Source organism: Microtus ochrogaster, assembly GCF_000317375.1.
Source record: "Microtus ochrogaster isolate Prairie Vole_2 chromosome 14 unlocalized genomic scaffold, MicOch1.0 chr14_random_1, whole genome shotgun sequence".
Classification (NCBI taxonomy): domain Eukaryota; kingdom Metazoa; phylum Chordata; class Mammalia; order Rodentia; family Cricetidae; genus Microtus; species Microtus ochrogaster.
Window position 1 is genome coordinate 33,613,515 of NW_004949096.1, and position 13,255 is coordinate 33,626,769.

The 13,255-nt window shown below is 43.6% G+C and overlaps 1 protein-coding gene across 1 annotated transcript in view; it reads left to right on the forward strand.

The window, feature by feature from the left end:
• Positions 1 to 13,255, forward strand: part of Slc12a1 (solute carrier family 12 member 1) — an 82,746-nt gene that overhangs the window by 33,504 nt on the left and 35,987 nt on the right. Inside the window, exons 10-16 of the mRNA XM_005364392.2 lie at positions 3,809 to 3,960; positions 5,097 to 5,204; positions 5,516 to 5,639; positions 7,118 to 7,219; positions 9,234 to 9,389; positions 12,232 to 12,331; positions 13,075 to 13,186. Coding sequence (XP_005364449.1) covers positions 3,809 to 3,960; positions 5,097 to 5,204; positions 5,516 to 5,639; positions 7,118 to 7,219; positions 9,234 to 9,389; positions 12,232 to 12,331; positions 13,075 to 13,186 — 854 coding nt within the window. The remainder of the gene's footprint in view (positions 1 to 3,808; positions 3,961 to 5,096; positions 5,205 to 5,515; positions 5,640 to 7,117; positions 7,220 to 9,233; positions 9,390 to 12,231; positions 12,332 to 13,074; positions 13,187 to 13,255) is intronic.

Here is a 13,255-nt window from a genome sequence, read left to right on the forward strand (position 1 = left end):
TGTATATATTCCACACTTTCTTCATCCATTCTTCCATTGAAGGGCATCTAGGTTGCTTCCAGGTTCTGGCTATTACAAATAATGCTGCTATGAACATAGTTGAACAAATGCCTCTTACATCTTTTAAGATGGTTTTTTTTTCTCCGTATTTTTGACATTTTGACATCACGAAGCTTCTCTCATTGTGTCTGTTTGGAATTCTCAATACTTCCGGTGCTTGGATATTGGTGTCTTTCCCTGCTTTGGAGAGTTTCTGGTATAATTCAGTAGATTCTTGATGTATTCAGTGCTGGCCTCTTTCTTCTGTGTTGAGGATTCTGTGCTTTAGAGTCTCAGAGTGCTTAGATGCTTGTTTGCCGCTGGCATTTCCTGTGCTGATATCTGGGCACCATGCTCCATCGACCCCATCCTCCGTCTCTGACATTCTTCCTTCTGCTTGTCAGGTTTCATAGTGACCAGTCCTGCTGTGCTTTTTATTTGATTCAGTGAGTTTTTCATTTTCAATGCTTCTGGGTTTTTTTGTTTTGCTTTTCAAAAAATCTTTGTTTCCTTGCTGAGTTTTCTGTGTTGCCAACTTTTTGGCCTGTATTGCTGATCTTCATTTTGCTGACTTTTTTTTCCTTAGTTGCGGATGTTCCTCTCTATGGTCTGATCAAACTCATCTGCTTGCTTGTATCTTCTTTTAGGATATTAATCATTTTTACTAGAAAACTGAAATCATCACGTTGCATTTTACATATCTCTGTATCTTTGAGTTTCACATTCATGGAGTTACAATCTCTTGGAAGAGTCATACTGCAGACTTTTTGAAGTTTCTTATGTTTGTTGGGTTAGTGCATCTCTTGGTTTAGATGTCTGGATTTTTTTTTTGAGGGGGAGGACCTTCTTATTTGGTTACTTACTCCTTCAGTCTCAGTCCCTGCCACCAATCAAGGAGGGAACAAAGCTCTGTTCCCGCCATAACATCAAAGCACACGAGACACAGATCAGTTACAGACAGTGATGTATCACCAGTGACCATGGGCTGAGAATGATATTATCTCAGATATAAATAAAGTGAGAAGTAAATGAGATACAGGAAGAGGAGGAGAAAGATGAGAAAAATGGAGAAGTGAGGTGAGACAGATAAGAGGAAAAGAAGGGAGTGGAGAAAAGAGCAGAAAGGAAAATAGAAAAAGTTTAAAGGAATAAATATTTCCCGATTATGAAAAAAGGTCAAAACAAATTTGAATAAATATAATAAAGAGGATAAAAAAACATAGCGTATAAAGATTAAAAATGTCTGGGCAGGAGAGATTCTAGGTAGGTATTAAGAGCACATGGTACCCTTGCAGAGGACCCAGGTTCTGCTCCATTCCCAGTGCCCAGTGGCTCAGACAACCTGTAACTCCAGCTCCAGGAGATCCAATGCCTGTGGCCGCAGTGAGCACCCACACTCATAAGCACATACCCCCACATGGACATACACAGACACATGATTGAAAATATAAACCTTTTTTAAAAGAAAGGAACCAATAAAGCAAATTCAAAATACGATAAAATGTAGATAGATGGCGGGGGAGGGAAAGAGAAGGGCCAGAAAAGAAACAAAGAAGAAAAAAAAACTTGCCTCAAAGTGAGGATTAAAAATGCATAAAAATAAGATTAATGTATGAAGAAAAATCAGTACAAATATTAAAAAGTGTCAAAAGATATAATACAGTGAAGAGCCTGCTAAATATGTGGGGCAGAAAGAATAGGGGAGAGTGATGTCAGAATGGCTCCTGTCTGGGTCTTCAGAGTTGAAGCTCTGGTTACAAGCAGTGGGGGAGGGCAGTCAGCTGAATGTGGGCTCTCATCTCTCCTCTGGTTTATACCATTGCCTGGTCTGTACTGGACAAACGCACGGTGCCTGCCAGGGCTCACTGCACTGCGGCTGGTCTCCTCCGTAGGGCACCAGGGGCCTCTGCTGGCCTCTCTGAGTCCCTTTGTGAGCTGGACAGGTTCTCTCACTTTCCTGAGACTCCCAGGTCATAGACCTGATGTGCCTGTTCCAGCAGAAGGCTGTGGGAATGTGGGAGCTACCACAGCAGCAAGATGGGTACACGTGGAGGGCCTGACTTGGCCTACCGAGTGTTAATAACCTGCTGGAGGTTTCACCCCTAGAATTTCTGAGTTCTTGGGCTGTAGAGAAGTGGACCACAGTTCTCTCCAGAATTTCATCTACCTGTAAGCTTCAGGCTCAGAGACACCACATGCCAGGCTTGATGAGATCTCTCCCTGGCCGCCTGTACCTTTCAGCACATCCATGTCCAGCTCTCCGCTCCCCACAACCACCACCCTGGTTCTTCTTCACCAAAGTGTTATGACAGACCCAAGGGAGGATCCCCAAGATGCCTCCCAACCCCCACTACCCTGAGTCCCATTGACTAATCACTGATGTTGCCTCATCAGCTGGAGAGATCACTGTCTCTCCAAATATTACAACTGCATTTAAGCTCATGAGGGCTTTGACTTGTGCCGGGGGTGGAACTGCCTGACCCTCACCTAGCTGATCTTTGGGAAGTGGCTTCTGAATTCCATGACCCAAGCCAGGGAACTGCACAGAACTAGAGGTTCTGCTAGCCTGGTAGAGTGGGACACCCTTGTTCAGCTTTTTTCCCCCTTTCCTTCTTTCATGGATTTCCAAAGCCTTGTCTATATTTCTGTTTGGGATGAAGTCTAATATTTTTTATTCTATCTTCACCAGTGCTCACGTAAGCAGAAACTATGCAAATGTCTTACTGGGAGGTGCTATCTTTATTATTAAAGCAATTAAAATGATATATATTTGACCTGAACAAGGAGGACACCAATAGACATGCTAGCATGGATGGGGGGTGGGGGTGGGAAAGCCCATGAAATCTCAGCCTCACACCAAGAACGATAGGGAAGTAAGGAATGCTGAGAGCAGAAGAAACAGTCTTCCCCAGGGAAAAGCACAGAAATTCATGATCGAAGGCTATATGGCCAGCTCTGAAAACATACAGGCAAACAGCATACAGACTAAGTACACTATTCATGTGTTTAGAAGCACACACACACACACACACACATACACACACACACACACCAATTAAACAAAAAAGAGGCCATGAATTTGAAAGAACAAGACAGGTGGATATGTGAGAGGGTTTGGAGGAAGGACAGAGAAGGGGAGACATGATATAATTACATTATAATCTCAAAAAAAAAGCTTTTAAAATTACATCTAAAGTAGGGTTATTGCTCTGTTTTCTAAAATGTGTGCAAAGAATTAGTTGAAAACGAGGCCTCATCCTCTTGGTTATTAGATTCCTTAGTGCCTTGCCTCGGTCTCCTCTTGGGTAATGAGAATTATTAAAAATCATGTGGTCAGTAAGAAACTGAGCAAGGTATGAGCTGTGTGCATGTTAGGCCAAAGCACCGCACATTTTAGGAGATCCAGAAAATAAGACAGCATCTCAGCACCCAGGACTCCTATAAGAGAGCTTCAGGGGTGAGGACCACCCATGGCAGTGTGATCAGCAGCTTGTAAAAGTCAGGGTGTACGCAGGACTCAGAGGCTGGGAGCTCCAGCGACCATGTCTCAAGAAAAATTGACATTCAGCACAGGCCCTGGAAATATACATTCAGACTCAGTGCCAGGCAAGCATGGTTTAGAATGAAGCCAGGATGGGGAGAGGAAGTGGCTCAGGGATTTAGCTCAGGGTTAGTGTTTGCGTCACAAGCTCAAGGCCCTTGGTGCTGTCCCTAGCACTGAAAAGGAGCTAGGAAGGAAACAAATGACAGGCGAACATTGTTTCCTCAGCGGCATGTGTGGTCAGAGACGCCACTGGAAGCATAAACGACACCATCGTTTCTGGGATGAACTGCAACGGGTCCGCAGCCTGCGAACTGGGCTACGACTTCTCAAGATGTCAGCATGAACCTTGTCAGTACGGGCTGATGAACAACTTTCAGGTATGAACTTTGAGGAGGGAGTTTATTGCTATTGTCTGCATTTTCTGAATATCGTGTCTAGAGAGGCTTCTGGATCTTCAGCTGATTACATATTGATTTATTTGAATTACATGTGGGAGAGAAAGGAACCATGCAGGTGTGATGCGGTAGCAATCTGTTTTCCAGGCACTGTGGTAAGGTGGTAATACCAGTGTGGGTTGTGTCGCCAGGAGGGAGCACCATGATGTTCCCTAGCTTTCAGTCAACTCCGTGAGATACTGTGCTGGGAAACAGAGGCTAGCTGGCCCTCGGGATTCATTTTGTGTACAGGCGTTAGATTAGAGAAACCTAAGGTAGCCCCACATGGCCAAGAGACACGGCAAGGAGAGATTGTGAATGAGAAACTGGGGCAAAAACATGAGGGCCAAGCTGCAGGGGGAAGTACAGAACTTGAAACATACCAGTTGTCATCCTACATGGTGGGTAAAGAGAGGAAGAAGCAAAGGGACTGTGACGTCTGTGTCCATCTAATCCTAACAACCAGCACAGAAACATCATCTCAGCCGAAATCGTTATTCCAAAGTATGACTACTCTGATAGGTTCTTCATAAACATGTAAAACCTTTTCCCAGGGATCATATTGGTCCTGGTCCCGTTCTCATTGCTGTTCTGGGGACATCACTAGTATCTCGATTATGTCAAACAATAACGTTAGGTTTAAAGAGCACAGGAAAAGCAAAGGTTTAGAAACTCTTTGGTAGAAGGAAAACCGATGTGTTAAAAAGAGCGAAGGCAGGGGAGCTGTCCTCACAGGGGCTCACCGCTCCACCACCCGCTGTGGGGTAAGAGCTTCCTCCCACCCCAGCTACAGAGAGCACAGGGGAGGTGCTGTGAAGGTCCTTGAAAGCATCCCCTTCCTTAGCTTTTCCAGGGTTTTCTAAATGTTTTGTGGTGGGTATCTAGTATGTGGTAGATAAAAGAAAAGGTTATTCTACCTTAGAAAGAGAAGTATTACAAATTCAAGGGCGGGGGAGCATTGGTTTATAAGAGTGAGGCTCACAGGAAGTGGAGAAGGAAGAAACTGTCTTGGAGAACAGTTAACTTTCAAACTGTCTGTTGGATGAACTGCCTTATCCGAAGCCCTCTCTCTTCTCAAGGTCATGAGCATGGTGTCAGGGTTTGGTCCCCTCATCACCGCGGGGATTTTTTCCGCAACACTCTCCTCGGCCCTGGCCTCCCTCGTCAGTGCACCCAAAGTCTTCCAGGTAATACAGCCCCCGGGGGGGGGGGGCGCTGTCTCCACTGCATGCGAAACTAGCTGGAATATTGGTTCCCGCCAGCCATCACTTTCCATCATTTTCTGCAACCGTTAATGTTTGCATCTGGCTCAAATGCTGTGTCTGCCACATAGCCGAGATCGATTCCGATAATATAAAGAATGATGGGCCGAAGTGTTAACTTGCGCCACGCATTGCGCCTCGCTTAATCTTTCCCAAATCTTCTTTTCTGAATCACCTAGAGAAAATGACTGTGCATAGACAGAAATGACTAATGTCTTCTCTTTTATTCCCATTAGGCCCTGTGCAAGGACAACATCTTCAAAGGACTGCAGTTCTTCGCAAAGGGCTATGGGAAAAACAACGAGCCCCTGAGAGGATACCTCCTCACTTTTGTGATCGCCATGGCATTCATTCTCATCGGTGTGTAGTTTTCGTGTGCTATAGAAAGCCAAAAGAGTCTTCTTATGACTCAGGCTTTTGCTGTTGGCTTGAGAAATTAGCTGGTTTGTATAATACGCTGTTTGTCGGAGAAGGAAATGAGAAATCCTTACGTGAAGAGGGCATTTGAGGAGGGGTGGGGGAGTCTAGGGCTTCTGTCTGTTCTCTGAATCCCAGGAGCCTGGCTAGCCAAGCCCCACTGAGCCCTTCCTCCAATTCAGCATGTCCTAACCATGAGACGCCATCTTCTCCCCACCCTGTTCTATGCACTAGTCAGATAGCTCCAGGCTGGCAAGCTGAATCATCTGCACCAGTGTTTCTTCAAATGTACCTCCTTGACCATGCACTCAGAGTCACCAGGGTGTCTCTGAAAGCCCAGATTTTGCAGACCCAACCCCAGGGCTGCTGAATTGGAGTCACCAAAGATTTGGAATCTGCATTTCCCAGCCTCCTCAAATCGCTCCTAGATGGAGCTTTTTTGAGAATCACTTGCCTGGACTATAATTTGAGTTTTCTTTCCCAGGCCAACTAGAAGTAACCACATGGTCTTGAGAAGGCTTCTTTGACAGCTTCATGACCCTTGTTCTCCCTTAAGGCTAAAGCTAAGAGTTCCTTGTGTGTGAAACCCTGGGAACCACTACAATTTATATGTCCTTAGATGATGTCTATGAAGTTGAAGGGTGGCTACATGTAACTCCTGTCAAATTTGCTAGATTTTTAAGAAATTAAATTTAAAAAAAAGTTTATAGAGAGAGATAGTCCAGTAATGTACTCTTTAAGACTTCAAATGCCCTCTGCTGCATTTAAATGTCTTATTACGTGTGTGTGTGTGTGTGTGTGTGTGTGTGTGTGTGTGCATGTGTGTACACTCCTGAGCTTGAAAGCAGGTCAGGAGACAACTTATGGGAAGCTGGCTATCTCCTTCCATGTGGGTCCCTGAGATGTAACTCCAGGGGTCAGAATTGGCAGCATACCCTTTCCCTGCTGAGCCATCTTACCAGCCCCCTTCTGCATTTAAATGATCGCACAACCAACTTTTTAAAAATGTATACATTAAATTACCTCCTTTAAAAATGATCTAACATATTGTACATATTAAATTATCTCCTTTAAAACCCCATGAATTTCCATCCTCAGAGCCTCTTGACTGTTTATATAGCAAGTTTGGGCACACCAAAGAGGACATTATGGGCTTAGTCCTGGTATAGACAGAGATCTGGGTTGTCTATTTTCCGATTAGCAGGTTGTCTTGAGTCTCACCCCATGGAAACCTTGGCTGAACGTATGTACATAGCCTCAAAGAAAAATCACTAACTCCTTAAACTTTGACAGATTTTAGCTGTTTCCAATTTCTAGAAAAGGTTGAGCTCCCAGGTCTTAAGAGCTGTCCACCCCCCCACACACACACACATACACTCTCGCTGCTCAGAGGTACATGCACTGTTCTGCTTCTCTTGCAGCGGAGCTGAACGTCATCGCCCCCATCATCTCCAATTTCTTCCTGGCCTCGTACGCACTTATTAATTTCTCCTGCTTCCATGCCTCGTACGCCAAGTCTCCAGGTAAGCCAATATGAAAACCATAAGCCTAAGCAGTTAGTTTGTCTCAATAAAATGAAATAAGTCTGAAAAGTGTTCAATCTGTGTTTTTATGTTTTCCTTATATCTTAGTAGGCAGCATAATCCACTTTATTTTGGTGAGTTGGGGGATGACTTCCGAAATAGAAAAAGAATCATATGAGCAATGGCCTTTTTGACCAACCGTAAAGTCAATTTTCTCCCGTGGCAATAAATTATTCATTGCAAGAGAAACCACATTTATTTCAGCAGTGGAAAAACACCACTATTTATTTCCAGGGTAAAAGTGACCACAGAAGTGGAATAAATGTATATATTTGAGACTTCCTCACTATCAATTTGTTTCCTGCCCATGGTGCAGAAGCAAAGGATGAACAGTTCCCGTAATTACCTGCTGAGCAGAGACAAGGCAGATCCAGTGTTGTGCTCACCCTAGGGGCATCAGCACACAACCGGGCTGTGCTCTTAAATGCTTTCAAATTCCACACCCAAGAGCCTTCCTCTCGCTCATCACCCTTCCTCTCTTCTCTGCTTCCACTGCCAATAAAATTCCTTCTGTTGCTTCCAGAAAGTCGTCTGGTGGTCATATGACTCTCAGAACATTTATTATCATGAGGACTTCTGTCCAAGACACTAAATAAATACTCTTTTAGAGTTTGCCACCATCCTTAGCCTTATGGGAAGCAAGGTTTGCAAAGGAGGCTGGGGAGCCTCTATCCACGCAGGGCTACTGGGTTACAGAAAGTAACTAAAGAGTTCGAATTTTAGTGTGGTTTGTCTCTTAGCATAGATCTATAAGTGCCATGTTTTTCTATTTAAAAAAAACAAAACAGTTACAATAATTATCAGAAGAGTAGAAAGAAATAATAGGAAAAAATAAAAGGGGGAAGAAAAATAGAAAAAAAAACATATCCAAGAAGACTCAAGTAGATACACAACCCCCAAATATGACTCCCCAAATCCACCCCACTCCCTCCCCATCCACCTGACCTCCATTGGCCTCTCAAAATGAAGCAGAAGAAAAAGTTGGGCTTTTCTAATGGTGTTCTTGGAGTGCTATTTCCATCTTGTGGTCATTGAGGAAATTGCTCCTCTAGAGAGCCATCAATTGTATTTCAGCAAGTCCAGATTTAAAGTTGTATTCATCCATTGACCAAATGCATTCTCCAGCTCAGGTTTTCCCATCCTGACCAAAGTCTCTTTCACTTCAGAAAACTAATGAAACATAGAAACCTGTGTGTATTGTAACTGTGGCAGATATTTTATAAAATATAATGCTATGCCGGACGGTGGTGGTACACACCTTTAATCCCAGCGCTTGGGAGACAGAGGCAGACAGATCTCTGAGTTCAAGGCCAGCCTGGTTTACAAGAACTAGTTCCAGGACAAGTTCCAAAGCCACAGAGAAACTCTGTCTTGAAATACCAAATACTATATATATAAATGTGTTGGGTTTAAGAAACATTTCTAATAGAAACATTTCCCTCTTCTGTAAGATTATTGCTCTTGAAGGCTCAAACACTTTCCTCTTAGGATAATAATAAGGCAGGCTGTCTCCATTGCTCTACAAATGGAGCAAAGGGACCACTCTTGTAACTGGTTCTTGAGTAGACAGGAGATTCTTCCACCCTACCTATTGCAAAGACAATGTATTTTCTAACCTACCTTCTTCCTTCCCATTCCTGATGGTGTTGATTTCAGATGCTTGAGGTCTGGTCATTTTGGAGGACAGCCAGGACACGCAGGAAGCACAGAGGGGTCTGGTTGATGCCCACCTACTTCCCAGATGTTTTCTATTTCCCAAATCTTACAGCATCGTCTTTGGTATAAAAAAGACCTCTTTGTAGACCAAGGATCAAAGAACATAGAAAAACAGTTGATTTAGGAAATGAACCTAAAACCTACATTTTTTTTATGCCAGAGGAAGACACGTTATCTGCCCCCTACAATAGAGAGTAGGTCAGCAGCAAAATTTTTCCTGGGCTATTTTTCCTTCCAGGATGGAGGCCGGCATATGGGATTTACAACATGTGGGTATCTCTTTTTGGAGCAATTTTGTGCTGTGCAGTCATGTTCGTCATCAACTGGTGGGCAGCTGTCATCACCTATGTCATCGAGTTGTCCCTCTATATCTATGTGACTTATAAGAAGCCAGGTAAGAGAATAAAGGCCGCCTAGGATGGCCTTCCATGGCCTTCTCTGTCCAACCAGTGAATGTTTATCATGTAGCTTACACATGCTTACATGTGGTGTGTGCAAGGCAGTCCATCACAATGCTGCGTAATCTAAAGACAATGGTTATTAGCAGCATGGAGCACTATACAAGTCATTTATATATGTACGCTCGTTTAATCTACACAGTGATGCTGCGCACCTGATGGTCTGAGGCTCACTTTATAGTTTTGGAGAAATTCCAAAGAATTGATCACTTGCCAAAATAAAAGTCAGGGCGTGATAGAGCTGACATGTAGATCACAGTCATGTGACCACAAACCTCACAAGCCTTCCCTTCCATCTCCTTCTCCTAATGTCCAAATGAGAGAGGGCCCCTGTCCTGAAGGAGTTCTCAGACTCACAGCCAAGAGTGAGCAGCACAAGAGCAGTTTAACAGATTGCTGTGGAAATAGGGAGGCACAAGCAACCTTAGAGTTGTTCAAACCTTTCTTGGCTCACAGTTTGTACTCACAGAGCCAACTACTCTACATGAATTTAATAAATATTTGTTGATGTGAATGGATTAAGTTCTAAAACAATATTAAGCCCACTTGGAGGTGGGTTATGCCAGATCCAGAGAATGAGCTTCCAGGGAGAAGAACAGGGGTAAATTGTGGAAACATACAATATTAGTAATGGGTACAATTTACAGCTGGGAAACTTCCACCCCCTTTAAATGTACAGCCATAAGTTTTGACAAACTTATAAGCCCTTGTCACCATCACAATAAAAGTGTAGGATTTCCCTTAGAGTCCCCTTAGACACCTGTGTGTTCTGGCTCTTTCTCCAGAACTTAGCTCCTAGCAACCACTTTTCTAACTTCCGAACCTATGACTTGGTCTTTTCCAGAATGCCATATAAATAGAATCATGGTATATAGTCTTTATGGATGTCTTTGGGTTAGCATGAACTTTTAGATCTGTCCATACTGAAGCATGTATAAGCAATTTGTCCTTTGATATTGATGAGTGGTATTCTACAGATGAACATACCACAAGTCTCTGCTGCTGATTGACAGTTCATAGACATCTGGGTAATTTTCAATTTGGAATATATATGTTATATACAACCTTATATATTAGTATCATATGTGTTATTTATATATGTAATATATACATATAATTTAAGTGGATCGGTATTTTTATTTTCATTGAGTAAAAGCTTAGGAGCAAGACTGCTTACGCATAGTGTACGTAACTTCACTGCCAGATTGCCCGCCACAATAGCAGTATTAGTTTCCATTCCAAACAGCAGCTTAAAAAGGTGTCCTGGTCACTCCATACCCTTGTCAGCAGGTAGCATTGTCAGTTGGTTTATGAAGTCCCCGTAATAGAGGCATAGTCCTAAGTAAGCCACTGTCACTCAGTTTGCATTTTTCTAGTGACTAACAACACTGAAAATTGTGCATGCCATTTATACATCTTATTAAGCAGCTATTTAAATCGTTTGTCTTCTTTTTTTTACTGCTTTCTAACTCAATTGTGAGGCTTCCTGTGTAGTCTGGCTCCGCTTGCAGTGTGTGCTTTTCTAACTATTTTCTCCAGGCCCACGGCTTCTCGCTTCATTTACCTGATAGTTCATTTTTATCAATGCACGTTCTTATTTTTTTAATCAAGACTAATTGATCTTTCTTTTTATATTTTATCTTTTGTAATGTGTGTGTGTGTGTGTGTGTGAGAGAGAGTGAGAGAGAGAGAGAGAGAGAGAGAGAGAGAGAGAGAGAGAGAGAGCTGAGACATCTTTCCTCAACCTAAGGCTACAGACATTTAGAACTTTTGCTACTTTGATAATTGATTACAGTCCATTATCTACTGCAGTTAATTTTGGTATATAGTATGGTTTGCAGTTCCTTCTTTTACATATGAAGATCAAATTGACTAGTAGAGGGTTTTGCCTTAAGAGGGTGAGTACTGGGGCGGCAATTTAGCTCAGCAGGTGAAATGTTTGCGGTGTAAGCCTGAACACCTGAATGCAATCTTTCAAGCCTACAGAGGAAGGAGAAAACCCCACTCTCAAAACTCGCCCTCTGACCACCAACACATTTGCTGAGCCATGAGAGCGCGCGCACACACACACACACACACACACACAGTCAACACTTCGTACTACTCTGCTCGATCCTCAGATAGAATATTCACTTGTGCCCACGCTCCACAAGCCTTGGGAGACCTGCCATCCAGGAAGATCTGTCAGTTCACCCCTGAGACTCCCATCATGAGACTTACCAAGTTCATTTAATATTTAAACTCACTGCTTTTGAAGCAGGGAGAGCGCTGAGCTCCCTCTTTGAAAGGTTAGTTTCTGGCAGGCCAGACTGAGACACTCGCTAAAGAGCCTAAAACTCTCCTCAAGACCCCCACAAGCAAAACTTCCCAAGCTGATGAGCTCTGCTGCTCAGAATAGATAGATGACTGTGCACTACCCCTGCACACAGAAATCCCTCTTTTGTTTCCTGTGAAGAATTTCTGAAGGCCTTGGGCTTTCCGCCTGTGTGGGCATCACCACGCAGCCTTTCTTACTGAACAGGCTTTCTGGGGCTGCAGATTTACACTGTGACCCTGGCTGGAAGGGAGGCACGTTCCTAAGGATTCACGTGGTGCTCACGGGAGGGTACAAGGCTCTTTCCAGGAAACCCTATGTTGTATTTTCTCTAACCTGGGCTCTCATTACTGTTTGCATAGGCAAGAAAACTTGCAGGAGAGAATGGTTTACTAAAAATTATTCAAGGCATGCAGAGAAAAGGTCAATTTTGGGGAGGTACCAATTTCCTTCTTTGTCCACAGATGTGAACTGGGGCTCCTCCACCCAGGCGCTTTCCTATGTGAGTGCTTTAGACAATGCTCTGGAATTAACCACAGTGGAAGACCATGTGAAAAATTTCAGGTAAAGTTGGTTTTGGGGGTCCCCCGGTGTTCCACATTCCAAGTGTCTTTCATTTAGAGGAAGCCAAATACACCAGTGTAGTTGCAAGTAGCTTTGTGGGCTCATTTCAGACACGAATAGCAAAGCTACCTAATTTCACAGTGGCAGAAGGCCTGTGTTCTTGGATAGAATTAACGCTGTTACCAAGAGCAGAAACGAGCATGTTTTTCCTTCCGTCTTGAGCTCTGCCCGCCTAGAGCCACAGCTCCTCACCCTGCTGTTCTGTGCCTGGAGTCAAAGACTTAAAGGACATGATGTCAGATCCCCATGTGTGTTAATCCCTGGTCTTGTCTGCATTCAATCTGGGACTGGGTGGTTTAATGAATTCCCTGAGGAGAAGCAGTGATTTTAGATCTTCATTAGTTATATATAATGGTGCTCACAACATAAGCCAACAAGGGAGGTCAGTGAAAATACTGACGAGAGATGGACAGGCTGTCTGGAGACTTGGGGTGATGTAGTACCCCAAAAAGAAAGATAAGGGGAGCCTGGGACTACCCTTTCCCTACTTCATACTTCTGCTGTGATTAGTTAAACAAAACTTCCTAAGATGACAAGATGCAGTCGGGATAATTCAAGGACTCTGGAGGAAAATCCAAGAAATCATTAAGGAAATGGATGTTCCATTTTTTCATGTTTTCTGATCTTTTTCTTTACACATTGCTTCTTGCACTGGCCAATGCTCATGTCTTCTTTCCTTTCAGACCCCAGTGCATTGTCTTAACAGGGGGACCCATGGCAAGACCTGCTCTCTTGGATATAACCCATGCTTTTACGAAGAACAGCGGCCTCTGCATCTGCTGTGAAGTCTTTGTGGTAAGAGTTGCTTTATCCAAGGGGAAGTATTCACCCAAGGGGAGTATCCACCCAAGGGGAGTGCTCACC